General features: G+C 52.5%; 9 protein-coding genes across 9 annotated transcripts; 5 read left to right on the top strand and 4 right to left on the bottom strand.

Moving 5' to 3' along the window:
* Positions 1 to 785: 785 nt before the first annotated feature.
* AFUA_4G08490 (putative acyl-CoA dehydrogenase) lies at positions 786 to 2,605 on the top strand (the record flags this gene model as incomplete). The annotated part of the gene is made up of 4 exons (XM_746884.1): positions 786 to 912; positions 980 to 1,242; positions 1,318 to 2,059; positions 2,112 to 2,605. The coding sequence occupies 4 exons, from the start codon at positions 786 to 788 to the stop codon at positions 2,603 to 2,605; spliced, it is 1,626 nt and encodes a 541-aa protein (XP_751977.1).
* A 974-nt stretch (positions 2,606 to 3,579) lies between these two features.
* spt5 (transcription elongation factor spt5) lies at positions 3,580 to 6,993 on the top strand (the record flags this gene model as incomplete). The annotated part of the gene is made up of 5 exons (XM_746883.1): positions 3,580 to 3,684; positions 3,746 to 4,024; positions 4,088 to 5,568; positions 5,622 to 6,358; positions 6,419 to 6,993. 5 exons carry the CDS (start codon positions 3,580 to 3,582, stop codon positions 6,991 to 6,993), a joined length of 3,177 nt encoding a protein of 1,058 aa, XP_751976.1.
* Positions 6,994 to 7,364: 371 nt separating this feature from the next.
* Positions 7,365 to 10,389, bottom strand: triA (uncharacterized protein). Its single transcript, XM_077804603.1, has 3 exons — positions 9,535 to 10,389; positions 8,265 to 9,486; positions 7,365 to 8,198 (listed from the first exon to the last, which is right to left on the bottom strand). Exons 1-3 carry the CDS (start codon positions 10,026 to 10,028, stop codon positions 7,704 to 7,706), a joined length of 2,211 nt encoding a protein of 736 aa, XP_077660749.1. The 5' UTR covers positions 10,029 to 10,389; the 3' UTR covers positions 7,365 to 7,703.
* A 400-nt stretch (positions 10,390 to 10,789) lies between these two features.
* On the top strand, positions 10,790 to 12,915 carry AFUA_4G08520 (acyltransferase family protein; the record flags this gene model as incomplete). Its single annotated transcript, XM_746881.2, has 2 exons — positions 10,790 to 10,942; positions 11,013 to 12,915. The coding sequence occupies exon 2, from the start codon at positions 11,302 to 11,304 to the stop codon at positions 12,913 to 12,915; it is 1,614 nt and encodes a 537-aa protein (XP_751974.1). The 5' UTR covers positions 10,790 to 10,942; positions 11,013 to 11,301.
* A 440-nt stretch (positions 12,916 to 13,355) lies between these two features.
* AFUA_4G08530 (uncharacterized protein) lies at positions 13,356 to 15,712 on the bottom strand (the record flags this gene model as incomplete). Its single annotated transcript, XM_077804604.1, has 5 exons — positions 15,574 to 15,712; positions 14,620 to 15,517; positions 13,957 to 14,560; positions 13,827 to 13,901; positions 13,356 to 13,774 (listed from the first exon to the last, which is right to left on the bottom strand). The coding sequence occupies exons 2-5, from the start codon at positions 15,406 to 15,408 to the stop codon at positions 13,356 to 13,358; spliced, it is 1,887 nt and encodes a 628-aa protein (XP_077660750.1). The 5' UTR covers positions 15,409 to 15,517; positions 15,574 to 15,712.
* A 120-nt stretch (positions 15,713 to 15,832) lies between these two features.
* AFUA_4G08550 (putative pantetheine-phosphate adenylyltransferase) lies at positions 15,833 to 18,296 on the top strand. Its single transcript, XM_746879.2, has one exon. The coding sequence runs from the start codon at positions 16,042 to 16,044 to the stop codon at positions 17,254 to 17,256; it is 1,215 nt and encodes a 404-aa protein (XP_751972.1). The 5' UTR covers positions 15,833 to 16,041; the 3' UTR covers positions 17,257 to 18,296.
* A 381-nt stretch (positions 18,297 to 18,677) lies between these two features.
* On the top strand, positions 18,678 to 20,225 carry AFUA_4G08560 (F-box domain protein; the record flags this gene model as incomplete). The annotated part of the gene is made up of 2 exons (XM_746878.1): positions 18,678 to 19,032; positions 19,093 to 20,225. 2 exons carry the CDS (start codon positions 18,678 to 18,680, stop codon positions 20,223 to 20,225), a joined length of 1,488 nt encoding a protein of 495 aa, XP_751971.1.
* Positions 20,226 to 20,630: 405 nt separating this feature from the next.
* On the bottom strand, positions 20,631 to 23,321 carry AFUA_4G08570 (putative regulatory protein Ral2; the record flags this gene model as incomplete). The annotated part of the gene is made up of 1 exon (XM_746877.1): positions 20,631 to 23,321. One exon carries the CDS (start codon positions 23,319 to 23,321, stop codon positions 20,631 to 20,633), a length of 2,691 nt encoding a protein of 896 aa, XP_751970.1.
* Positions 23,322 to 24,030: 709 nt separating this feature from the next.
* prx1 (peroxiredoxin) lies at positions 24,031 to 25,492 on the bottom strand. Its single transcript, XM_746876.2, has 5 exons — positions 25,285 to 25,492; positions 25,094 to 25,202; positions 24,916 to 25,008; positions 24,447 to 24,859; positions 24,031 to 24,388 (listed from the first exon to the last, which is right to left on the bottom strand). Exons 1-5 carry the CDS (start codon positions 25,305 to 25,307, stop codon positions 24,358 to 24,360), a joined length of 669 nt encoding a protein of 222 aa, XP_751969.2. The 5' UTR covers positions 25,308 to 25,492; the 3' UTR covers positions 24,031 to 24,357.
* Between the last annotated feature and the right edge of the window lie 338 nt (positions 25,493 to 25,830).

Below are 25,830 nucleotides of genomic sequence, written 5' to 3' on the forward strand. Positions count from 1 at the left end.
AGAGCGGATTCACATGGGAGGTGCTCCTGAGCAGTCTTATTGCAAGTAACAGTTGTCTGGTGAGACGAGACTTCGCGCTGATTGCCCAATCTGGACTAAAGCGACATCACGTGTGGCTGGATACGACCTCGGCAGCTTCCCAATATAGGTGATCAGCACACGTGCGGCCATGACGCAGACGGACACTCAACAGCCAATAGCAGAACGCATAATCACTGGCGGATGACCCTGCAGAGCATCATCTGGCCGAGGTGTTTCGCCTGCGTGCTGCTGTTAATTTTTGGGAGGGCATGGTAGCCAGCCGGTCATCAATCACCATGGTTGCTTTTTGGCCCGCGCATGTGAAAGATGGCCAAATACTACCTTACCTGTCATCAATAAATCTACCGACAATAACAAGCACTAAGACCTTGGGAACGGGGCTCAGTGGGCTCTTTTGGGCGGTTCCTCCGAAAGGGATATCCACTCCCCATACATTTTTCATGCTACTTACTGGCTGTGCTGGATAGCGCAGGCATATCGTCACTTCTCGTCCTCATTATATCCTGGGCCTCCGAGGTGGAGGGATCAGTTCCATTGTGCCGCATTTCCTAGGCCTATATCTATCCCCGAGTCCTCCTTGTCTCTTACCCCGGATTGTTTCTCTGTCCCTCACTTTTTTGACCACACTCTGCCCCGTCCCCCAGATAGCTTGTCGTTCTAACTGCGTGGGTTGCAGATCTATATACACTAGGCTTGTATCTATACTTTCGTTCTGCTCATAACATCTGTTTATATAGACAATCATGTCCAAAACATTCTCCAAAGACGACGTGGCGTCGCATAACAAGCCAGACAACCTCTGGGTGATCATCGATGAGGACGTCTACGACCTGACCAAGTTCCAGGACGATCATCCTGGTGGAAAGAAGAGTACGTCGTTGTCACATGTTACTAGATTCGGACATTAGCGGCATCGGCGCTGACAGTGCGCATCTAGTTCTCTCGCGAGTGGCAGGCAAGGATGCTTCGAAGCAGTTTTGGAAATATCACAACGAGGGGATCCTGAAGAAGTACAAGGCCCAGCTGCAGATTGGTTCTCTAGATTCGAAGAAGGCTGTCGCCGCCCCTACTCCTGCTAAGAAGGAGGCGCCCCGGCCTCAGGCCGCAGCGCCGGTTGATGTTGCTGCTGCGAAGTCCGACGAGCCCCTGGAGCCTTACGGTGAACTGGTTCCCTTCGCGGACCCTTCATGGTACCAAGGTGTATGTTTCCTTGGCAAGAATCCTTCTTACTGCCCGCTTCTGAAACGGCCCCGCTGATCGTCTGAATGACTCTAGTACCACTCGCCCTACTTTAACCAGACTCACGCAGCCCTACGCGCCGAGGTCAGACAATGGGTGGAGACTGAGATTGAGCCCTACGTCACCGAATGGGATGAGGCCAAGAAGGTGCCCGACAGCGTTTACAAGCAGATGGGTGAGAGAGGATACCTTGCTGGTTTGTTGGGAACCAAGTACCCCATTCAGCACACTCGCAACAGGGTCCAGTCGGTGGCACCTGAGAATTGGGATCTCTTCCACGAGATGCTGCTCACGGACGAGTTGTCCCGCGCTGGCAGTGGTGGCTTGGTTTGGAACTTGATTGGTGGTTTCGGGATTGGTTGCCCGCCTCTGGTGAAGTTCGGCAAGAAGGCCCTGGTTGACAGAATCCTGCCTGGCATTCTGGCCGGTGACAAGCGCATCTGTCTCGCCATCACTGAGCCCGATGCGGGTAGTGACGTTGCCAACTTGACATGCGAAGCTAAGCTGTCTCCTGATGGCAAGCACTATATTGTCAATGGTGAGAAGAAGTGGATCACCAACGGTGTTTGGTCCGATTACTTCACCACTGCTGTTCGTACCGGCGGGCCTGGCATGAACGGCATCAGTGTTCTCTTGATCGAGAGAGAGGCGGGTGGTGTCAGCACCAGACGGATGGATTGCCAGGGTGTCTGGAGCAGTGGCACCACGTACGTTACCTTCGAGGACGTCAAGGTGCCCGTGGAGAACCTGATCGGCAAGGAGAACCAGGGCTTCAAGGGTGCGTTGTTACATCTTAAGTGCCCCCAACACAGATACTGACTACGTTCTAGTGATCATGACCAACTTCAACCACGAGAGAATTGGTATCGTCATTCAGTGTGTCCGATTCGCTCGTGTTTGCTACGAGGAAGCCATGAAGTATGCCCACAAGCGCAGGACCTTCGGCAAGAAGCTCATCGACCACCCTGTCATTCGCATGAAGCTGGCGCACATGGCCCGCCAGATCGAAGCAACATACAACTGGCTAGAGAACATCATCTATCAGTGCCAGTCGATGGAGGAGACCGAAGCGATGCTCAAATTGGGTGGTGCCATTGCTGGTCTTAAGGCTCAAGCAACTACCACTTTCGAGTTCTGCGCCCGAGAGGCAAGTCAGATCTTCGGAGGTCTGAGCTACAGCCGCGGAGGCCAAGGTGGCAAGGTTGAGCGCTTGTACCGTGATGTTCGTGCCTACGCTATCCCCGGTGGAAGTGAGGAAATCATGTTAGACCTCAGCGTTCGCCAGAGCTTGCGGGTGCACCAGCTGTTCGGCATGAAGCTATAGTCCTTCTTGGGGTCTGAAATGGAAAAATACATAGATATCCACTTTTTGTTCTAGCTCGGTTTTCAGGTTGCGGATTGCCTTTTGATTCGCATTCCATTCGGTGTGTCTGTACATATAGGAATATCAAATTGATTTTCTACCTTTCCAGACCATGCCAGAGGACTCATGAAACTCTTCGTATTCAAGTAAAGTATGCTCGACGGTAGAGCCTCTGCAACGGCCAGGTAAGAGCCGATGAGATAGTTTATAATTGGTTATGCTGTTAGACAATTCCTTATGCCAGTATTGGTGTAGAGAAATAAGAACTGAAATGTCATTAATAAAAAGATGAATCGGTCGACTGCTGTTGTGTTGCTCAGTCCCGACCGAGGGGCCTCCGGGTGCGCATTGAAACCACAAGCGCAGTCACCCTTTGCTTATTGCGCTGCCACCTCGAAGTTCCCTCGTCTTGGGGCTCAACCCAACTTTTTCCCTGCCAAATTACAGAAATAGTTGCTCGCACCATCAGACTCTGGTGAGCAGCTGTATACTTCACATTCTATTCCCTTTCAGATCGAATTTTCCGTCTCGGTAAAGGCAGGAACCCCATTCGTCGGGGTCGCGGAGTCGGCGATCGAACGGAGAAGTTGCCGCTCGACTGTCTGGCCAACTTGGACGCCCTGATCTTTTGATCATTGTCCTTCTCGTCCGGAGTACCTTGAACCTCGTCCAGACGTTCTCTTTTTCCGGCTGACAGCTAGGCTACTGTCTATCTAAACCAGTTGATATCCCCCGGTAGCAACTGTTTGCTCTTTGAACCTTTTCCCACCCTTCCTTCTACCTCGAGCTCGATTGCGGAATCGCGTCGTCTGGCCTGGAAGAGGATTGGTGCGCCCTTGTGTTATTATTCTCGATCTCAGAGATCAGTTCACGGGGCTCTCATTTACCAGAACCGTCACCTCGTTACACAACACATTCGCGCCACAACTTAAAACATGTCACGGAATTTTCTGAACGAGGACTTTGGGTCCGAAGAAGAAGACGATGACTTCAATCCCGCGCCTGCGGAAGACTCTGACGAAGAGGATGTCAAGCCACAGGTGCGTGTCTAATAGGTCGACTGGCTGGGATTGGTACAAATGCTTACACACTTTGCAATAGTCTACGAGTCGCGGCCGTATCAACGAGGAAGAGGAAGACGACGACCATGCCGATGTTAAGCCTGAGAGAGCCGACCGAGAGGGGAGCGAAGATGACGTAAAGGAAGACATTGATGCCGATGAGGCTGACGCTGGCGGCGAGAGAGACGAGGGGGAAGACGAGGAAGAAGGTGAAAATGACGAGGATGACGAGGATGACGAGGAGGAGGGGGAGGAGGAGGAGGAGGATGAGGACGACGAAGATGAAGATGAAGACGAAGATGAGCAAGATGTCTCATCGGTAAGTGAAGTAGCTTCCTTACCGAGCTGATGGCAGTTCTAATCTTGGCTGTCTTACAATTAGGGCCGTCCGAGAAAACGAAGGAAGAGATTGGGCGGTGTGCATAATTTCATCGATACGGAGGCTGGTGTCGACGAAGAAGAGGACGAGGCTGAAGATGAGGAGGATGAAATGGAGTTTGGCGCAGAGATGCACCCGGACGATCTGGATGCGCTCCCCGCTGGCGCGGATACAGACGACCGCCGGCACCGACAACTCGATCGCCAGCGTGAGCTCGAGGCGAGTATGGATGCTGAGAAGCAGGCGCAGTTGCTCAAAGAACGTTATGGTCGAAATCGCGCCGCCGCCACCGATGCCGTCGTCGTGCCCAAGCGGCTACTTCTTCCCAGTGTCGATGATCCCAGTATCTGGGGTGTCCGTTGCAAAGCTGGCAAGGAGCGGGAGGTCGTCTTTGCGATTCAGAAACGGATCGAAGAGCGGCCGCCCGGCTCTCGGAAACCCATCAGGATCATTTCTGCGTTTGAGCGTGGGGGTGCCATGAGCGGTTATATCTACGTCGAAGCGCGCAGACAGGCTGATGTGATGGAGGCTCTGGAAGATATGTCAAACGTTTATCCACGGACAAAGATGATCCTGGTTCCCGTTCGAGAGATGCCCGATCTACTTCGAGTTCAGAAATCCGAGGAGCTTAACCCTGGCGGATGGGTTCGCATCAAGCGCGGCAAATACCAGGGTGATCTGGCCCAGATTGAAGAAGTGGACACAAACGGCTTGGATGTTACAGTACGCTTGGTCCCGCGGTTGGATTATGGCTTGAACGAGGACAGTGGAGCTCCTGTAGTCGACATCAAGAGGAAACGACCTGGCATGGCTTCGGGAGGTCCTCGGCCTCCTCAGCGGCTGTTCAGCGAGGCTGAAGCGAAGAAAAGACATGGAAAGTACTTGTCAGCTACGTCTGGCCTGGGCGGAAAGTCGTGGAGTTACCTGGGTGAGACGTATATCGACGGTTTCTTGATCAAGGACATGAAGGTACAGCATCTTATCACAAAGAACGTCAACCCCCGTCTCGAGGAGGTTACTATGTTCGCTCGAGGCTCTGATGACGGTACCTCCAACTTGGATCTCGCGTCACTTGCGGAGACGCTCAAAAACTCGACGGCCGAGGAATCATATCTTCCAGGTGACCCAGTCGAGGTGTTCCGAGGCGAGCAGCAGGGCTTGGTCGGTCGCACCACGTCGACCCGTGGAGACATTGTTACCTTGCAGGTAACTGAAGGTGAACTGGCCGGTCAGATGATTGAAGCTCCAGTCAAATCTCTTCGCAAGCGCTTTAGGGAAGGTGACCATGTCAAAGTCATTGGCGGCAGTCGATACCAGGATGAGCTGGGTATGGTGGTACAGGTTAAAGACGATACTGTGACACTGCTCAGTGATATGAGCATGCAGGAAATCACTGTCTTCAGCAAGGATCTCAGGCTCTCTGCCGAGACTGGCGTCGATGGGAAGTTGGGCATGTTTGATGTGCACGACCTCGTTCAACTAGAGTAAGTTCTCTCGTACCGGGTTAGTATGTTCTTTGTTCGCTGATCTCGTCCAGTGCCTCCACTGTTGCTTGCGTTGTCAAAGTCGATCGTGAGTCGTTGAGGGTTCTAGACCAGAACGGGTCTATCCGCACCGTTCTTCCGTCACAGATCGCAAATAAAATCACGCCTCGTCGGGACGCGGTGGCTACTGATCGCAATGGTGCTGAAATCCGAATTGGCGATACTGTGCGGGAATTGTATGGAGACCAGAGGAGCGGCGTCATTCTTCACATTTACCGCTCGTTCCTGTTCTTGCACAACAAAGCACAGGCAGAGAATTCAGGTATCGTTGTGGTCCGTACGACCAACGTTGTCACTGTGTCGGCCAAGGGTGGCAGATCCACCGGGCCTGATCTCACCAAGATGAATCCGGCTTTGATGAGAAGCGGCATTCCTGGTGCTTCAATGGGTCCTCCCAAAAGTTTCGGCCATGACCGGCTGATTGGCAAGACTGTTCAAGTGCGCAAGGGGCCGTACAAGGGTCTAGTGGGTATTGTGAAGGATTCGACAGATGTACAAGCACGTGTGGAGCTTCACTCGAGAAATAAACTGGTGACGATCCCTAAGGACGTACTCATCGTCAAGGACCCTGTCACCGGCCAAACGCTGGATATGTCTCGAAAGGGAGGACAGCGTGTCCCATATGGTGCTTCCGCAGCGCCGCCATCCGGATGGTCAGGCGGACGCACTCCTATGGCAGCGGCGGATTCATCCAGAACGCCTGCTTGGGGCGGTGCATCCTCGGCTCGAAGTAAGTATTTATTTTAATGCCGTTCATAAATGGATAGGACTGTGACTAACTGGTATTTAGCACCTGCTTGGGCAGGCATCAGCGGTTCTCGCACCCCAGCATGGAAGATGGACGGATCGCGCACATCGAACCCCTACGATGGAAGTCGAACCGCATATGGAGGCGCTGGCTCACGCACACCAGCCTGGAACGCTGGCGCACGAACACCTTATGACTCCGGCTCCGGATCGAGTGGCTTTGATGCATTTGCGGCAGGCTCACGAACGCCAGCTTGGGGCGGAGCGAACGCTGGCGGCCGCACGCCGGCCTGGTCTGCGAGTTCCTCGGCAGGAAGCGGGAATAGAGATTCTCGCGGCTACGACGCTCCCAATCCAGGTGGGGCCTATTCTGCTCCCACCCCAGGGGCATATACCGCACCAACCCCCGGGGCCTCGGCACCTACGCCTGGAGCCTGGGCTGACAGCGCCCCGACACCGGGGGTGTTCAACGCACCGACCCCCGGCGGCCTCTCAGGTCGTCCGTACGATGCACCCACGCCGGCGATGGGTGGTGCGGCAGCGACCCCGGGCGCAGGAGCATATGGGGATGGTGAGGATGGCGGGCCTCGTTACGACGAAGGAACACCCAGCCCTTAGAGCATGCTTTCAGCGCACAAAAAAGGCGAATATTTTGAAATGTATTTTACGTTGCCGGTTTTTTTACTTATCTCTTTTCAAATACAGATGGACAGTGTATAATGCGTGGTCAGTCGGTTTATTTCATACTTTGATCGTTGCAATTCTAGACATATACAGGGCGGACTCAATATCATGTACACCTTGCCAAACTTCAAGATGGATTGTAATCAGCTGTATGGGCTTGGATCCATATGCCGGTCGTGAATGAAGTTGCAAACGCAATACTATGCGACATGTCATATCAGTCATATCATGTCACGATTTCAGGCTCTATCCGTCACTCATCGACCTGACCATTCAAAATAACCGAAGAAGGGATATATACTAACACAATCGAGAAGGTTAAGGCAATTCCATCCGAGGAGGAAGAGAAGTACTAGTAGTAGTCTGTATTTCTTCTACCTGGAACGGAGAGAGGGTGGAGTAGCGATGATACGTGGTTTTCCTGCCGACTTGGCATGGAATATCAAGAAGGCGGCGGCACCGCACGCGCCAGCACGCGGATGTTATCCACAAATCCTTTGACCAAATCTTCGTATTGATTCTGCGGGTCACCGGCCATGGCTAGCTGGCCCTGACGGCGGATCTCAGCAGCGGAGGCCTCGATCTCGAGTTCGTGTTCGAAGTCGCCTTTGCTAGGGGGCTGGGTCATCGTCAAAACAGGGGTTCTAAATTTGGAAGGGGGGGGGGGGTCGTTGGAAAAAATGGCTTACTTCTGACTTGGCAACCTGAGTAAGGTCGATCTGGTACGCCAAATGTCTGTAGCTCATGCGGTCTTTGCTTCTGTCTCCACCGCGGCCGCCTCGGCTGTCTACCATTGGAAGGTGACTGACGTCGCCGTCGTAGCTCATTTCGAGGTTAACGCTGACTCGCCAATCGACGCTTGTGCGCGGACTGTGCACGTCCATGTCTGCAATGCGGCATTTGACGATCTTAGCGAGGACCTCGCCAGTGCGCTGATCGACTGTGACGCGGACCTTTGGTTTGTGACGGGGATTGAGGTTCTGTCTGATGACTGGCGGAAGCTCGGATGGGGAAATTTCATAGAAGGTGTCTCGCTCTTTCTTGTGAGCGTAGGACAGGGGAATTCGACCTTGATTTGTTTGGGGCATAGATGCTTTCACAGCTTCGTTGAGAAAGTTGTTCATTGCCCGATGTTGTGACTGCATGGCTTGTTAATTAAGTGGCTCAGGGTAGACCAAAAAAAAAAAAAAAAATGGGAAACTCACAAGCGTCATCGAACTTTCGAATGCGGTCCGAAAACGAGGGTTTTCCTTGTTAATGACGCTTTCTGTCAAGATTGGGAGGCTGAGTCTCTCGCCACGATCCATGTCAATAATGTGCCCCAACTTAGCTTCCACCTCGATGATGGCCCCCTGACCCGCCGCAGCTGTGCCGGCGGGTGCAGCAGTAGCATCGTTCCTGAGCACTACGTGTTGGAACAAAAAGTCGCACACCAACTTGGTAATTTCCTCGTGAGGTATGAACCCGGTGATCGAGGGCTCCCATGGACCTAAGCTTCCTACTGGGAGAGCCGAAGCGGCCGGGGTCGGGGGTAACCGGGCCGCTGGAGGGCCGTTCACAGGTGGTGGTTCCGACTTGGTCACAGCTGTCGCGGCGGTCGAAGGCGCGACTGTAGCGGCTGGCGCTTGTGAAGGTGTTGACTGTCGACGTGCTTCGAATGGATTCTGGGGCGAGTCTCTGAGATGTTTGGGAATCGGTGGGAGTGGGTTTGGAATCATCGGGCATCGTCCTTTAGTGCGAACAGACCGCTGAGCGAAGATTGGGGGCTCAATATATCGTCTTCTTCTCCGCTTCGCAGGACGGTCACTCGAATCGGGTCTGAAATCAGGAGGAACATCCATCTTGGTCGGAAATGCGTCTCCAGTGAGGGATTCGTTGGGCTTGAACGACTGGGATGAAGGCGAGCTGTTTATTCGAGATGTTGTAGGCGCAGTACGAGCGTCCCCAGGAGCAACCGACGATTGCGACATATTCATAATAGACGCTGCGGAGTTCTCTCTCGTTTCGCCGTCCCCAACGCGGCTGCTCTGCGCTGCAAACCTCTGCTCGGAGGTTGAGGTCACGCTTCCTTGTCGGGATGCTGCAGGATAGGCAGTCTTGGGGCTCACGCTTTCATCTGATGCTCGCCTGTCAACTCTCGGAGGAAATTGTCGAGGGGTCAGCTCCCGGTGTCTTGAATCCTGACGCGAAGCTCTTGGCATCGAAGTTGGAGACATGTGGACTTGAGAATCCGGGCCAACCCAAGGGCTTGAGCCATGGTGTGATTGGGAGTCATGACCGGAGGATTGGGGACGCGTGGACGGCGTTGTTTGACGCGGTAGTGATGTGGTAGCGGATGCTCGCGGAGTCCCAGGCAACGACCCATGCGCAGGGGGTGAGAACAGTTGTGACGGATGCGACTGCGAAGCAGCTGAGGAAGGACTGTCTCTGGGTGGGAATGAGTGGTTGGTCGCGGGTGGAGGGGAGAGGACAGACTGGATGGACTGGGATCGCTGCTGCGCGAAATACGACTGCTGCTGTTGCTGCTCTGGGAAAGGACCTGTGGAACTCGCGGGTTGCGGGGTGTATGGAGAGGCCAACGATGCAGCCGTGTTATAACTGGCGGACGCAGAATAGGAGTCACGCGAGCCGGAGGAAGCAAATGGAGGAGCTGGAGGGGGCGGACTCTGGCCTCGTTGGGATTGCGCACCGGCACTCAGCGCAGAAGCCGAATGATACTGGAAGGGCGATTGTATTGAGCCATAGGAAGACGATCGCTCTGGAGACGCATGAGGCCTCTGCAATGGAGGCGGCTGTTGTTGGGATCCAGGAGGATGGGAGGACGACGAGGACGAGGGCGATGCGGTGACATTTTGCGGTTGACGTGGAGGATACACGGATTCGGTTCGAGAAAGCGATTGTTGCGACGGAGCAGGGGCAGCATCAGAGGTGCCAGTGGCATCGCTATTCATGATCGTGCGCAAATCCATTATGGGCACTATTCACTAGAAGTCACTGAGGCGAGGACAGGGCAAATAAAGAAGATAAAATGACCAAGCTAAGACATCCAGATTAAAAAGCTTTATAAACAAAGAAAAACAGAGGTTCCGACGTCGCAATCGGATGCGTCGAGGGGCCACTGTCCTTTGTATTCGCTCGAAAGGAAAGGAGGGGAGAAAAGAGGAATTGACAGGGGGATACGAAAACAAGTAAAAGAATGACTCTCTGGCTTCTTTCGTAGGGACGGTTCGACTGGAGAATAGGGATGAGTTCAGACAGCAAATATGCGATGGCGACGGAGATAGAGATGGAGATGGAGTGGATGGGACGGAGAGAATTTGGAGAAGCCGAAAAGTTTGGCTGGTTTGGTCGATAGTGCTGAGAGAGCGATGAACAACGAGAGCTCTGACATCTTCTAAGTACTTTATCGCTAATTGATTCTCTTTGAGCATGCTTGAAGATGTCCACGAAGATTCTATCAATGCACAGGAAATCCATGCCTTCGTTCTGCGTGTGTTCACCATGGTTCACACTGAGGTGATTAGTAGAGCTATGATACAGCGCCAATTCGAGTGAGCCTCCACAAGGTGATGGATACTAGCTAAATTCTACAAGAAAAAGAAGTCGGACAGATATTGATGCATAGTCAAAAACATCATACACTCAAGAATACCACAGATGGATGTTTTGTCGAGGAGATACAGACAGGATTGGTGACCGGCGCCAGTTGACGACGGGAACAAACAGGGCTGCGTCCGATTTATTTATCCTCTTCCTCCTCACTCCTCTATTCCAACTCCTCCTTTGCCATCAATCACACACACACTCTCTATACTCAGTCATTCCTTTCCCCCCTAGCTATCTTTCTTTTTTTTTCTCATGTTATATCGGTGATACACAATAGGTGAGAGACTCTCGATTTTCGAAATTCAAAGATCATGCGACCATTCTAACCATTGAGATTCTGTCCTCAGATTGTCTACCTGTTTGCTTTGGCGCATTGTCGGTTGATGGACTTTTGAAAGAACACGTCTGCACTTCGAATATACCCATTATCGCGTACTTTTGAATATCTTAAAGCGAACGGCTGGGTTCGAACATTGTTTCCGATTATTTCAAACGACTGGATCGTTTTGAATCTCCTTGTCGATCTGATTGCGCAATCAGACCCCGTTTACACCAGGCCCACCTCTGTATAACGCACTGGCTCTCCCCAACGTCTTCGCACAAACTCGTACCTGACACAAACATCATCCTCAAGATATGTTGCTCATTGACAAGGACACACGGCCTTCTCCTGCGATTCATGATATTCCCCTCGATGACCTGGAGTCAGGCCCATATGGAAGCAAGTCGTCCTTCAACTGGACGAATCTATCCGACTACACCCCCTCCCGTGTGCTCACACGTCCGGATCGGCTGTCTTCGCACGTACAGCACGTCTCAAATCACTGGCAGGAATATTTAGATCGTTGGCTTAAAAGATTGGGCATCGCGCTCACACCGAGCTATCTGCAACACTTGGTGGGTGGGGAGCCTCCCCAGCCCACAAAACTCCATGCGATCGCGGCGCTGGATGGCTTGAGAGGCTGGGCCTGTCTGCTGGTCTTCAATTTTCATTTTCTCTTCACCTACACATGGAAAGTCGCAGTGGGATGGGGTTTCAATAACGAGAACTACGGGATCCTTCATCTTCCTATCATTCACCTCCTGGTCTCCGGCCACATCATGGTTGCTATCTTCTTTGTGATATCGGGATATGTGCTATCCTACAAGCCTCTGAAGATGATCCGTACTCGCTCCTGGGAGCAAACACTGGCTACTTTGGCGTCCTCGACCTTTCGTCGCGGTCTCCGGCTGTACATCCCTTCTATTGTCGGTATCGTTCTGGTCTTTATTGCCGTGCGTCTCGGCGTCTACAACTATTCGCTGAAAGTCCTCAATGAAGGACAGACCATACTCGGCACGAACGAGCAGCATCCTCCGCTGATGAAGTCCTTTACGAAGCAGTTCTGGGACATGTACCTCACGGTGGTGCACCTCATGGACCCCTGGAACTGGGCGCTATACTACAACTATTACAACCCGCACCTGTGGACAATTCCAGTGGAGTTCCGGTGCTCGATTGTCCTCTTCCTCACCATCATCGCAACCTCGCGCGTTACAGCTGTTGCTCGCCTCTCCCTCGTTAGCGGCCTAGTCTGGTTCTGTATGCGCTGGGGTCGGTGGGACGTCGTCCTGTTCCTGTCCGGCATGCTCATGGCTGAAGCCGATCTGATCAACGGTACATGGGAGCGCCCATCCGTAGACGAAAAGCCTGTGCATCGCGGCCGGTCCACCCTCTCCCGCCTCTCAAGCCGCAAATTCTGGATTGCCCTCTTCATCTTCGGCCTCTATCTCGGCTCCGCTCCGAACACAGGCTACAAATGGACCCCATTCTACATGTGGACGTGGAAAATCACCCCCAAGACCTACCCCGAACCCCACCGCTTTCCGCAGACGCTCGGTGCAGTCCTGATTGTCTTCAGCATAAATCACTCCAAGGATATCCAGAAACTTTTTGTTAACCGACTGTCGCAATATCTAGGCAAAATCTCCTTTGCCTTTTACATCGTACACGGACCTATCCTGCATTCCCTGGGCTACTCGCTTATGCCGAATATCTGGAAAATCACCGGCAAGCAGACCGATTTCCAGTACTGCCTGGGTTTTCTCATCGGGTGGCTCATTTGCTTGCCCGTTTCCCTCTGGGCGGGCGACGTCTTCTGGCGCGCAGTCGACATCCCTAGCGTCAAATTCGCCCGGTGGGTGGAGGATAAAGTGCTTGTCAAGATGACCGGGCAGCAAAATTCAACGCCGAACGCACATATTCGCTAGCACATAAATGCTGTCTTTGCACTCGAGCCACTCATCGACTGTTGCATTTTCAATTCCCGGACCGCGTGGTCTGCTTTTCCCCTTGCGCTGTACATATTAACATTACCTACCTGGAGTAGGAGTAAATAGACTTTAGATTGGAGGAATCTCTATATACCCTCATTGTTCAATCTCGCCTCGCATGAGCGCTCATCCTGTTACAGTCAAGCACTGTAGGTTTTCTCTGATTCAATACAGTTAATCGTTCAATCATCACTCGTCCAGTTCGCTTCATATACCGGCATGCATGTCTTCATTTTTCATCACCCGTCGGACAGAATGATTAGCAAGGCAAACCAAGACTCAAGAATGATGAGAAAGTAAGGGGGGGAAAAAAGGAACCAAAGGGGAATAAGTAGAAGTTGTCTAGAAGCAAAAAAATCGTTTCATCCGTCTCCATCTCATAATGCAACTCCCCACACGCCTCGGCCACCACAGACTCCTAACCAATCCCTCGGGTGACCAGAGCTGGTCGTCCCCCCTTGGGGAGACCAGCTAAGGTTCGAGACTTCATAATCGCATTGCCAGGCCGCAGCGGGCCCTCGTTCGGAGGTGGTTGATGGTGTGCCTGGATTGTGCACGACGGGGGCCACAGGCGCGGCATTGTGCTGGTTGATTAGATCCCACAGGAGGACAAAGCAGTCGTCTGCGCCGGAGGCGAGGACACCCCGTCTGTTGGGGGACCAATCGACACAGTTGATGGGTGCGGAGTGGCCTTTGAGCTCGAGGATGGCTTGGCCAGGCTGCCGAACATCGAGTACACGGACGATGTTGGAGTCTTGAGAAAATGTTGCTAGGAGGTGAGCATCATGTGGTGATGCTGCAACTGCGTTAGACTATGTCTGGCCATGCATGCAACTAAAAGGACACACCTGCGATACGTAAAAGTGGCGGGGGCCAGATAGAATTGGACGGAGCTGAAGGGCTACCGTTTCCAGGGCTCATTACTAGAGAAGGCTCGTGTCAGCAAGACTCAAAAGCAGGAGAATGTGGGCGAAATACATTTGTCATTCTTCTCAGTCGGCTCGTAGATGATCGTGCTGTGCTCCAGGCTGCGCAAATCAAACATGCGCACACTACCATCAGCGCCGCAGCTAACAAAGACGTCGACGCTGTTCGCACAGAATCGAACGTCATATACCTCCTTGTCGTGCGCAATCAGCTGTGTTTTGGCTGTGAGCGTAGGAATGTCCCAAATTGTGCATGTTGTGTCGATACTCGAGGTGATGATCAAGCTGGGAGAGATCGTATTCCAATCGAGAGAGGTGATAGGGGCAGTATGTTCGGGAGACTTTGAATTTGATAGCAATGCTAAGGGAGAAAGCTTGGCAGCCGGGGGATCCCGCTGATTTGCAGGACGTGTGATCGAGTTAGAGCTATGCAAGGGCTGGGTAGTGGGTAGTGACCACAGTCGTAGGTGGTCGCCGGATGTCGCGAGTAGGTCCGTCGATTGCTTCTGGGACGAGGGCGGCTCCCAGAGGATTCTCGTGACGGGATAAGAATGTGTGGCTTCGGCGGTTTTGACATACTCTATTTTCATGTCTCCAGGCGCGAGATCTGGTGTATCCGGGTCTGGTTGTGTCAAATGGGTATCAATGATTTGTATCTAGACCCATGTCAGCATGTGAATGAATACAAAACGAAGCATATAGAACATGTCCCTACATAGTTGTGGTTATCTTCCAAGTAGCTTCCTAGTGCGATCTTGCCGCCAAAGGAGCCCGGGCTTCCTGAAATTGGCCATTTACACCAATCCATTGCATATACGGGCCAAGGGGCGATATAGTTGCTATTCGTTGGAACCTGAGTATCTCCATTAATTGGGGGCATGCTCGGACTGTGGAGTGCGTCGCTCAGAAGATCTCCCGACGGACGTATATCGGCCAACCCAAGCGGGGAGTATTTCGCTCCTTGCGGAGTATGAGGCTGGAAACCCGCACCGGGTGATGATCCATATCTGGAATTCTCCGTCCCTCCGTGCGATCTATATTTGGGTTGCTCGAGGTTCGAAGGACTGGATCTGGAATGGCCGTGCGAATTGACCATGCCCGAACGAGGGGTCGTCGGTGGCTGCTGTTGTTGTGGCTGTTGCGATGCCTGCGGTTGCAGCTGGGTAGACAGTTGGGTAAGCGTTGGGAGCGCAGAAGGCGCTGTGTTCATAGACACTGCTGGAGGACGGTTCACGTTCCCTGGTTGGAGTGCTCCTGGGAGAGCACCGCTGCCACTACTGGTACCGGCCGCGTAGTGGCTTGGTTTGGCGCTCGAAGGCTGGACATTAATGGAAGGGAGATTGTTCATTGGGGGCTCAGTAGTTGGCGATAATTCGTGAGACATCGATTGGCGCTGCATATTTGAACTGGCCTGGGGCCCGGACGGGATATGAAGCTCCTCTGGCTGGCGGCTATAGACGGTCGTCCGTCGAGAGGGTTCGTAGGGTTGCGCGGGGTTCGACATGGTGCTGCTGCTGCTCACTCGTTGAGGAATCCGTGAAACGTCTTTCTCGGTACGTAACGTTCTTGCGCTGCAACCAAAGCTCCCGCTAGGTTCTCACCGGTGACTAGTTCTGAGGGCATGGTAAGTAGATGACTTTACCGTGAAGAGAGGGAGAGAGAGAGAGACATGTACAGGTAGGAGTATGGAGCTCCGACCGCACCAAGCCTATGTGTTGCAGTATGGGATCACCTTAGTGGTGTTTCACAAGCACATCATGGAGTTTACGAAGAAACCCCCAAGGACCGTAAAGAAAAGCCGAATGGCAACGACTGGGCAGCAACAGGTCAAGGATGAGACACGCCAGAGTCGCCGGAGGAGTCTCGTGCTGCTGAGTCAGCCGTGATGATGAGATGAGTTGACTCTCTCAAATGAACATAACCGACGGCCATACTTCTCCTGGTCGGATGTAACATAGGATTTGCGTAACTGTCTTCTAGTTCTTTGTTATTCGCTGGTCCGAGGAGTCTATTCCAAAATGCTCAGTTGAACTTCTCAGCATATATAATCCCCCAGCGTGCATCATCTGTCCCGCTATCTCCGTCTTCCTTTTGCGATCTTCCCCTCGTCTCTCCCCCTCCCGCAATTCCCTTCAGAATGGCTTCCGATGATGGTCCACAGGAGATTGCAGCTCTCCTGCTTCTCCCTCCTCCCCCGGCTGTAAAGTTTGAGCAATTCAAGGGTGCTTATGAACCGACCTTGTCTACTGTTTTTTCCAAGCTCTGCAAGACGCTTAATGGCGTTAATAGCATTGCAATTCTAGACATCGCTATTTCCATACCAGGTCTGGTTTCACGAAGCTCTCAACCTCGGGCGAAAATTTTCCCAAGCCTTCAGCATTACTTGGCAAATATCTACAGGCTGATTGGAATCGTCAGCGCGGAGCACAGCATTGAGCTGGATGCCCCTGGTGGCATCGATGCTCGGGTAATATTCATTGATTTTCCAACGACCTCGGCAGAGGATCGTCAGGCTCCACGACATGGACCGATCCTCGATTTGCATTCGCTGGCGAATTCTGCGCGTCTATGGGACTGGATCTACTATCCTGAAAACAAAGCAGGTCAACAACTCGCAACAGCGTTTGATAGCATCTACTCAAAAAACAAAGACCCGAACGCTGGTTCTTTGCATGCACTCTCAAATCAGCCCGACTGGCCCTCTCCCAGGACATTGATAGTCCCCGAAGTTAAGGCTCAATCGCCGCATTATTCAGTGGCCGTAGGGGGCACGTTTGATCACTTCCATATTGGACATAAGCTTCTCCTCACTGCCACTGCGTTGGCTCTGGAGCCCGTGGAAGAGTTCGATCCGATCCCTGAGCGATATCTGACTGTGGGCGTTACCGGAGATGCATTGTTGAAGAACAAAAAGTATGCTGAATTTCTGGAGAGCTGGGATGACCGATGTCAAAGCACCTCGTCCTTCCTTTTGGCGATTATGGATTTCAGCCGTCCAAACGAAAGTGCGCCGCGCATTGAGCGGGTATCACAGCCGGGGCCCAATGGCCATTATGTGCTAATGAAGGTCCGTTGCGGCTTGACGCTGAAATTGGTACAAATCACGGACCCGTTTGGACCGACGATCACCGATGAAAGCATCGATGCTCTCGTGGTGTCTGCGGAAACTCGCTCGGGAGGCGCAGCTGTCAATGATGAGCGAGCGAAGAAGGGGTGGAAAAGCCTCGATGTCTTCGAGATAGATGTCCTACATTCTGGGGAGGTTCCCACAACGGATGGCGAAAGCTTTGCGTCGAAAATAAGCAGTACAGATATCAGACGACGTCGTATGGAAATGGCCACGGCTCAGTAACTAGATTAGTTCTGTTAATCAGCCAGGCTCTGAGAACCTACTTGGACTGAATATTCTGCTTCCAAGACCTTCAGAGACGAGGACGCTCCGAAGGACAAATGACGAATTGCAGCGCTGTTAGACTGGAAACCGGAATTTCGTAGATTAGCACCCGACATTTCTGATCAAGATGGCTCGGAAGGTGTCTTGAGTGGCCGAGTGCCTACCTTAGCTGCCCTAGTGCCTCCCCCCATGCTTACCGGATAAAAAAAGGAACAGACGTCCTGGTTGTTCGAAGACATCTCTCCCTGAATCATTCTGTAGCATGATAGAGGGATTCCAAAGGAAAGACTCAAAACGCGAGAGACTTATTTCCCTACGGAAATCGAGTGGCTGATATGGATTCTTTCCCTCTTGTTTTCTGAAGCGAGGTGCAGCGGGTCAGTCAGGACGGTTAGGGAGGACAGTAATGGCATTGTCCCAGTTCTGCATGAATTCAGCCCATGGTGTTACTCTTTGACGCGCTTCCAGGACTAATAAAATGCAGAGAACCGTCACGCTGATTATCCCACCGGTCACAGAAACAACCCAGACCTGCAGCTGATAGCACGGTGATTCGTTTTCTGCTCCCCAGGGGCGGGGTGGGCGTCTGCAGCACTGAGTTGGACTAAGGGCGACGACGGCATTAGCAGAGGTCCTGACTCGGCCGGCTGTTTCTTCTGTCGCATCATCGGATCAATCATCATTCTTATGAGCACTTCCGTCTTCGACTTCCCCTCTTGGACTCCTTTTAGTCCTGCCAGCTCATCTGGTCTTCCTCTGAACTCCCAGCCACTCGTCCTCTGTCTCTGCCAAATGTTCTGCAGGTTCGCGCTGGATAACCGCATGCTCTTTCAATCATGTGACTGGTGTGTGCCAGTTGGTGAACCAATATCCAGTCGTCCTTGAGAACCGGGAAATCTTGATGGCAGACGGGCATGCAGGGTAGAGGTCCATCATATTTGTCACTGTTGTTGACGATGATCCCAGTCGAACGGGCTGGTAGTCCGGGTGGATTGCTCTAACCCTCGTCAGACATGTCGACTTGCTGCATGCACGCAGTGGCATCTGCGGCGTCTGTCTGCCCTCCAGGCTAGACAAGACTGACACTGCAAGAGAGGCATGCATTCTTTCCCTTGTCGTCTGGATTGTTTTCTTTTTTTTTTTCCCATTTTTTTCTTTTTATTGTTGGCGTCTTTCTCTCTGGTCCTTCCTTTTCCTTGATCTTGGAGTCTACTCTAATTGCCTTATATATACCCAAATCGATCCCCATGCTGACCCTTCACGCGTTGTTGAGCAAGTCACGCAGCTGCTTGCAACTCATCTTGTACTAGGCTTGATTTCCGTGTCACTGCAACTGGTCACAGCAGTTAAATATGCGGCTTTCTCCTTGTGCGAACAGCATGAACCACGCGCGACATATTTACGACTTGGCGGACGAATTGCTAAGTGAAATCCTCTCGTTCCTCCTGGAGTTGGATACTCCGATGAAAAGAGCATCTCAGACGTTCTATCAGCGTGAGCCGCAATGCACTGGGGATGCGCACCTTCATTTGTATGGGGAGAAGTCCGACTTGGATCGGTTCAGGCTTGTGTGCAAGCGATTCAGGCGAATCGGAGCTCCAACCAAATTCCGTCGATTTGTCCTGCGATTTTCACGGAATGAATTTGGACGATTGGAAGATTTCTTGACTATGCAACTCGCCTGTCATGTGAGGTATTTCACTTACATGGTGCGACCATTCTATACAGAAAACGGTACAATAACTGGAGATTCCTCGACGCCAATGATTGTTGAAGGATGCTGATGATTTCCAGGCTGGCCGTTGATCTTGACTGAAATAGAAAAGACGGATCCTCCACTATTCAACACAATCAAGCATCGGTTGCAGGACCAACAACAGATCATTCAGGAAAACCAGGATCTTCTCTTGCTGCGGCGTGCAATAGCGTCGTTTTCGGGTCTTCAGCAGGTCAAACTACTGAGATTACAAGACGAGGCGGATGAACTATTGATGGGACACAATCAAAGAGGCTCGATGGAGAGATCTGCCATGCTGGAATGGGAGCCCGCTTGCACTCGAGCAGTGACAAATCTGGCGATTTCTCTCCTGGAATCAAATTGTACCTCCATTCGCTTTGTTGGGCCCCAAATGAGTTCCGATTCCATGATCAAGCTACTACAGACTCCCCCCATGATTTTCTCCGCCTTGGGAGCACGATTGCTGAGCCTGGATATCAACTTCCAGTCGTACACTGGGATGGCCACTACAATGTCAAACGTGTCTAGCGTCTTCTATGATTTCTTCCAGGCGGCTCGAAATCTGACTGCTGTCCATTTCGGAGTTCCTGGCAATGGATCTGTATTTCTCCCACTAAAACAGATGCTTTATCGCGTCCAATGGAAACGGCTTCAAACTGTCAGCCTGCAGGGTTGGTGCCTGGAAGCAGACGACATCATCACAATATTCCTTCAACACAAGCTACAGATTCGCGACATCAGGCTCATCAATGTGCACCTTCGAGACGGACGCTGGCGGGACGTGTTAGCCTGCCTCCGCGAAGAGATGGAGCAATTGGAACGTATAGACCTGCACGACATCGATTATGTCAGACGAACACAATCCGCCGACCACACGAACGGTAGCAGTAGCAGGCATAGTAACGGCAGCGGCGCGGGGCTTGGTATGATAGAGGCCATTCCAGCGCTCTCCCTCGTGTCTCATCTGCCCTCTGGCCCTCCCCAGCCAGTCACTTTTGACGATGACTACATGTCATTAGCTCCGCGAGGCACATCGAGGAGATCAATACCAAAGGCGACCATGCAAAAGCTCCGCACTCTGACAGTCGACGACCTTGGAGACGATGGCGTCGCAGTCAAGCGAGAACAGATTTTCCTCTGGGAAGCGTGGATTCTTTCGAGTTCACGAACGTCCTTTTCAAGGCAGTGATGTCTGTCTTTGTCTTTCATCCTCATTATTGATGATTCAGCACAAAATCTTGTATTGTATTTTCCTGTTCCTGAGGCTTACATGGAGGGTTGGCGGAGGCTGTCTCATTCGAAGCTCTATGTTCATATTCATTTCTAGCATGCAATTGACATCGTTAGGTGATAGAAGGTTAGGATTATAATGCATTTCCTGTTCAAGCGGAGCGGGAGCTAACACTGTACGTGCTCATCCAGACGTTAGTAGGCCGGACCTGCTATCAATGGTCACAAGTCAAGTGAGAGTTAACAGAAGAGACGAAACCAGCTATCTAGATGCGGGCGCAAAAAACACAATGCATTCTATATACTTGTACTCAATCATCGTCGCACATACCAAAAATGAACACAACAGTAGAAGCAATCAGATCTACACGCCGGAAGCGGCACTCTGATCTACAGCGGTCGCAGGCAGAGATGTCAAACCACCCGAGCTTCCGGGTTTGGCATTGCGTTCTCTCATTAGCCTTCGGCCCTCCATGAGGCCGCGGAGGCCCCGTTTCTGCAAGCCGATGACGCTGCTCAGATCGCCCGTCCAGATCTCTCTGTGGGGCCGGAGCTGGGCGTCCGTGTCGCGGCGGACACGGCGTCGACGGGGCTGCGACTGCGACTCGCTACCGGTGAATTCGGAGTCTGAGTAGTCGTAGCTCGACACGGAGGTGGCGGTGCTGGCGTTGCTGATAGAGTCCTCGCGGTCGCGGTCAGTGTGGTGATGGCTGCGACCGAAGAGGTTGGTGTTGATGCGTAGCGGGATGCCGCGGGAGGAGGGCGCGCTGGCAGCGCCGCTGCCGCTAGTGGTAGAGAAGGCGGAAGTGGTGCCGTGTTCGGTGTCGGAGGAGTCGGAGGTGAGATGGCTGTTCTGCGAGGCGTCGGTGCCTGTTCTGGTGCCGGCGCCACCGTTAGCGATTTCACTGGCGGCTGCATGTGCGCCGTTCAAGGCCTCGAGGGTGCCGCCGGGTCCGCTGGTGAAGCCGGTGCCTCTCCCGCCGCCGGCGGCCATGGCGGCTGCATTGAAGACGGCGGCGGCGTTACGACCATCGAGGATTTGGTGGAGTCGCTCGACGGTCGCCTCGAGGAGGCCGTCTACCTGGTAGGGGCGGGCAAGTTGAAGGAGGGAGCAAAGAATTTGGGGCGTGCAAAGGGAAGATCCGACGGGTGGGAGCGACGAGGTGTACAGGTAGTAGACGAGGACTCGGAGAGTGAGAAATGTGTGGGGGAGGTACAAAACACGCGGTCGAGAGGTAGGGGGTAAGGTATGAGCAGAGGGTATCTCAAGATTCGATAACAAAGACTTGGAAGGGTTCGAGTGGTTGCTGACAAGGGTGCTGGCACTGGAGTAGGAACTATTTTGTCCTATCGAGGGGGTAATGGTGATGCTTGAGTTTCGACTGGGGTACATCGGGATCGCTCCACGCAGGGTCGCCGTATCGGAAACACCAGTGTCGGATGACTCGCGAAGGAGCTGGATGAAATAAGGGCCCCATCGCCGGGAAAGAATCCGCGAGTTGACGGGGATCCGTTCCCCACCAGCGGCCTGAAGCTCCATGTCCGCTATTTCAGGAAGAGACTGGGCAAGTTTGCCCAGTTCGTCAGACGCGGGTGAGAACGGCCTTCCACCCGACGTCAACTGAGTCAACTTGTGTTGTAGAGACGCAGGAACTGAAGGTGCACTGTGCGAGATGTACCCGGAAGTTGGCGCGGTTCTACATGGATTGTTGTACAACCCGAAGGCCTCCAACTCGACCATGCAGACGTGAGAGAAGTTGATTCGACGATGGTTGTAATCCTCGACCAGACTACGCTTTCGGTGTCCCAGAACCACAAAGGTATTCCGTCTTGCCCATAGCACTCCGCGGTTCCAGCTGCCATGACCGAATACAGACCCTCCGGCATCGATCCGACCCCATGTGAGAGTCTTCAGATCGAGCGCCCAGAGCGCATACTCCTGTTTGGACGAGGTCAAGTAGGTGCCGCTCACAACGAAATGCCCGTTGATCACACCGCCGTTGGGGAATCTCAGGCCCGGCGGCGACGCTGCACTGTGCATTGGCTTCTCAATCAAGCGACCATCCGGCAAACGCACCTGGAGCTCCAGCTTGACATCCAGGAAGTTGTAGTTGGAATATATCAGCATGGGACAGCCTTCCACCTCCGATTCCTCCACTGGCTCCTGCGCTTCCCGGTCGGCGGCAGCAGACCCGATGTCTGCCACTTTCATTTCAATCAACGGAGCAACAACACTACGATAGGCGCCACAGCTTCTTCCGAGCGAGCTTGTGTTCGTCCACTTCAGGCTGCGGAGGTTGAATACACTGATCTGCTCGATATAGTGATTCGAACTATCCTGCCCTCCTACCACTACCATTTCGGCACCACCAAATCCATCTATGTCGACACCAATAGTCCCCTGATGGGGGTTGGACGATGCGGGGTTATGGTGGATAGCGGAGAGTGGAGCACTAGCGGAGGTGAAGAAGGCGCTTGACGGGAGGATAGTCGCGCAATGAGCATATCGACCCTGAGGCGAGTCTGTAGCGGGGACTCTCGTCCACGTTCGAGACGGTACGTCGAAGATGTGTATATCCGACATGACCACAACTTCCGGCTGCCCTTCCTGCCCTGATGCGCCATTGCTCGCTGACTCCTTGGACGCATTCGGGGCAGGTGACATGCCTCCATAACAGACCAGCTTATTATCACCAAGAGCACATACGCTGTGGAAATATCGCGGGCGGGGGATATCGCCGGTGGCTTCGATCTTCGTCCAGTGCCGCCGGATCAAGTCCAGCTCATACAGATCCGACGTCAGCTGCGGGCGAGTCTTCGATAGAACGCGGCCTCCGAACACGTAGAGCTTGTCGCCGAGGATAGTGGTGGTGGCTCCCACCAGCGGGTGTGGTTCTCTGCCTGTCGTCCGGCGTACATTGCAGACTAGGCCCGACAGATTGATCGGACCGGCTGTAGATGGCGGTTGTTGATATCCTGGAGAGGCCCCAGACGTGGAGGGTTCATCCCTGCCTGTATCCATGTAACCCAAACTTGACTGACTTCTTGACATCATATTTAACAAACTCCTAGCGAGACGGCCTGCCTGATTTCGTCTCTTTAAAGTCCTCCTCGTTTCGGTCCCTCGGTATTAGATATGTTGAACTTGTATTTCAACTGATCTCCAGCTCGTGGTACATGGAGTCGCGAAAACAACCAGGTCACGTACCACTTCAAGAAACTTCGGCCGGTCACAGTGATCGAATGGGGAAAATGGACAATCAACGTCAATCTGCAGAGGGAAGATACAATCGGTCGTCGTCCAAATCGTCACCGGGACCTTTTTTTTTGACGTAGATCAGGGGCGGGCGGGCACTGGCAGGTAAGTGAGTGGGACGGGGGCTGGTCGTTCCCCGCCCTTACTCCCCCGAGGATTCGAAACAGAGCTGGAGGTTGGCGAGATTGCTGGTCGAAATTAATGCTATCCAGTTGCGGTCGGGACTTTGAGTCGAAATAAGAATGGAAACTGGTCAGCAGAAAGAAGCGATGTGGAAGGAAGAGGGGGCTGATGATAGTGATACGCTACTACTTACTTTAGTGTGGTGCGGGCTTCGGAGCGGTCGCTCGTTCAAATGGTCCAGGCAATCAGGCACTGCGATCCAATGATATGGATGGAGAACATTGTGGGGATACTATTAGCTTCTGTCTATTTACGGACTACAGAGTTCTGTCTTGTTCGATTGATTTGACAGATTGATGCCATGTGACTTCTTTAATTTCAAGATTCTCAGATATCTCCTGCATGGATATGTAGTATTTTATTATCATGAGAGTTTCGGAAATATATGGGTCGAATACACTTCCTGTGGCACCGCACACGAAATACGAACTAACCCCTGTGACTATACGCAAATAAAAACACACTGATTCGTCAAGATTAATACTGTCGTATAATGGACCAGCTTATTCAATAAGCAAATGTATGTAGTTATTTGAAGGAGGTATCAAATGTAGAAATCATAGCCCATCATGTCCCCTTCCTTTTGGTAGAACTCCAGCTTTTCATGCCGCTGCTTCTCTACTCCAAGGAGGCAAGTGAATCGAGTAATAGATCACTGCTTAAGAGTGGTGAAGCGCAGGTAACTATATCATTTGATTAGCATGACTCGTTCATGTTGCGCCCAGGATTGGCGAAACTTACGGCTTGACCTCACGGATCTCGCCAAACTTCTTCTTAGCATCCTCAGTGGAGACTGGAGGGGGAATGATGACATCGTCACCGGGGAGCCAGTTGATGGGGCAGGTAACGCCGTGCTTGTCGGTGGTCTGGAGGGCATCAACCACACGGAGAACCTCGGCGGTGTTACGGCCAGTGGAGGCGGGGTAGGCCATGATCAGACGGATCTTCTTGGCAGGGTCAATAATGAAAACGGAACGGATAGTGAAAGCGATGCCCTTCTCGTCGACGTTGGTAGTGTCCTGGTAGTCAACCATATCGTACAGGTGGGCAATCTTGCGGCTGGGGTCGGCAATGATGGGGAAGGTGAGCTTGGAGCCATTGACCTCGTCGATGTCCTTGATCCAGGCCTTGTGGGAGTCGGTGCCATTGGCGCTCTAGCGGAATGTCAGCGAACCTATTCATGTCTTGGGAACCCCTGGATCCAGCTTACAAGACCAATCAGCTTGACATTGCGGGCAGCGAACTCGGGCTCGAGCTTAGCGAAAGCACCGAGCTCGGTGGTGCAGACGGGCGTGAAGTCATCCTATTCCATTAGAGATCAGCCTTCTTTCTTTCAATCGTCTGGGCTATTCTTGCACGCGGCGATCTGGGAGATCGGAGGTACTAACAGGGTGGGAGAAGAGGATAGCCCAGCTGTCGCCAATGAACTTGTGGAAGGAGATAGGACCATTGGAGGTATCAGCTTCGAAGTCAGGGGCAGTAGAGCCGAGACGGAGACTGTTGGATGAGAGGGGATGTTAGTATATGTTTCTTACAATGCAAAGTTCTGAGAATAGCAATCCTATTCAGGAACACTTACGGAGCAGCACGTTCCTGGGCCATTGTGACTGTGTATGGAAGAGAAGGTAGATGGAGATATAGAGAGTAAGCTTGGGGTGATGGAGCAGAGAGCAAGAGATGGAATGGGAAGAGACAACGGATCAATGAGGTTAATCAGCTAGAAATAGTTGTCCACTCCCCCATACCAAACGCCAACAGCCAAATGATACCCCTCTAGATCGTCCTCTTACAGTGATCCATGGGCAAATCACAGCAAGGCTCCTGTACCCCCGCGATCACGCAATTCACCACCGCCAGCAGGGCAGAAAGCGTGTGATTGGTGCAACATGAGGTCATTCATGGTGGGATGTTTAGCGTGCGTTTCTCTTTCTTGGGGGGTTCTGCCCCACACTTGCTGTTTTCGGTGATTATGAGACTTTTGAAGATGGAACCTACCTTGTCCTATTGAGTCATGATTCTAGCTGACTGCAATTTGATTTCACTTGGTTTTCACTATCATTGATATGTTCTTCGTTGCCGTCCCTCAGTTTCAAGTTTGATTATCTCCTAACTGCCGAGCTCAACA

This window comes from Aspergillus fumigatus, chromosome 4 (genome assembly GCF_000002655.1).
Source record: "Aspergillus fumigatus Af293 chromosome 4, whole genome shotgun sequence".
NCBI classification, from domain to species: Eukaryota; Fungi; Ascomycota; class Eurotiomycetes; order Eurotiales; family Aspergillaceae; genus Aspergillus; species Aspergillus fumigatus.

What these genes read in the sequence shown, in the direction of transcription:
- triA (XM_077804603.1), bottom strand. Translation starts at nt 10,028, where the DNA reads ATGGATTTGCGCACGATCATGAATAGCGATGCCACTGGCACCTCTGAT. An exon ending in CAGCGATCCCAGTCCATCCA is followed by an intron (nt 9,487 to 9,534) that starts GTCTGTCCTCTC and finishes ATTCCCACCCAG; the next exon opens with AGACAGTCCTTCCTCAGCTG. An exon ending in TCGAAAGTTCGATGACGCTT is followed by an intron (nt 8,199 to 8,264) that starts GTGAGTTTCCCA and finishes CAAGCCATGCAG; the next exon opens with TCACAACATCGGGCAATGAA.
- AFUA_4G08550 (XM_746879.2), top strand. Translation starts at nt 16,042, where the DNA reads ATGGCTTCCGATGATGGTCCACAGGAGATTGCAGCTCTCCTGCTTCTC.
- prx1 (XM_746876.2), bottom strand. Translation starts at nt 25,307, where the DNA reads ATGGCCCAGGAACGTGCTGCTCC. An exon ending in GCCCAGGAACGTGCTGCTCC is followed by an intron (nt 25,203 to 25,284) that starts GTAAGTGTTCCT and finishes CTCATCCAACAG; the next exon opens with TCTCCGTCTCGGCTCTACTG. An exon ending in CTATCCTCTTCTCCCACCCT is followed by an intron (nt 25,009 to 25,093) that starts GTTAGTACCTCC and finishes CTAATGGAATAG; the next exon opens with GATGACTTCACGCCCGTCTG.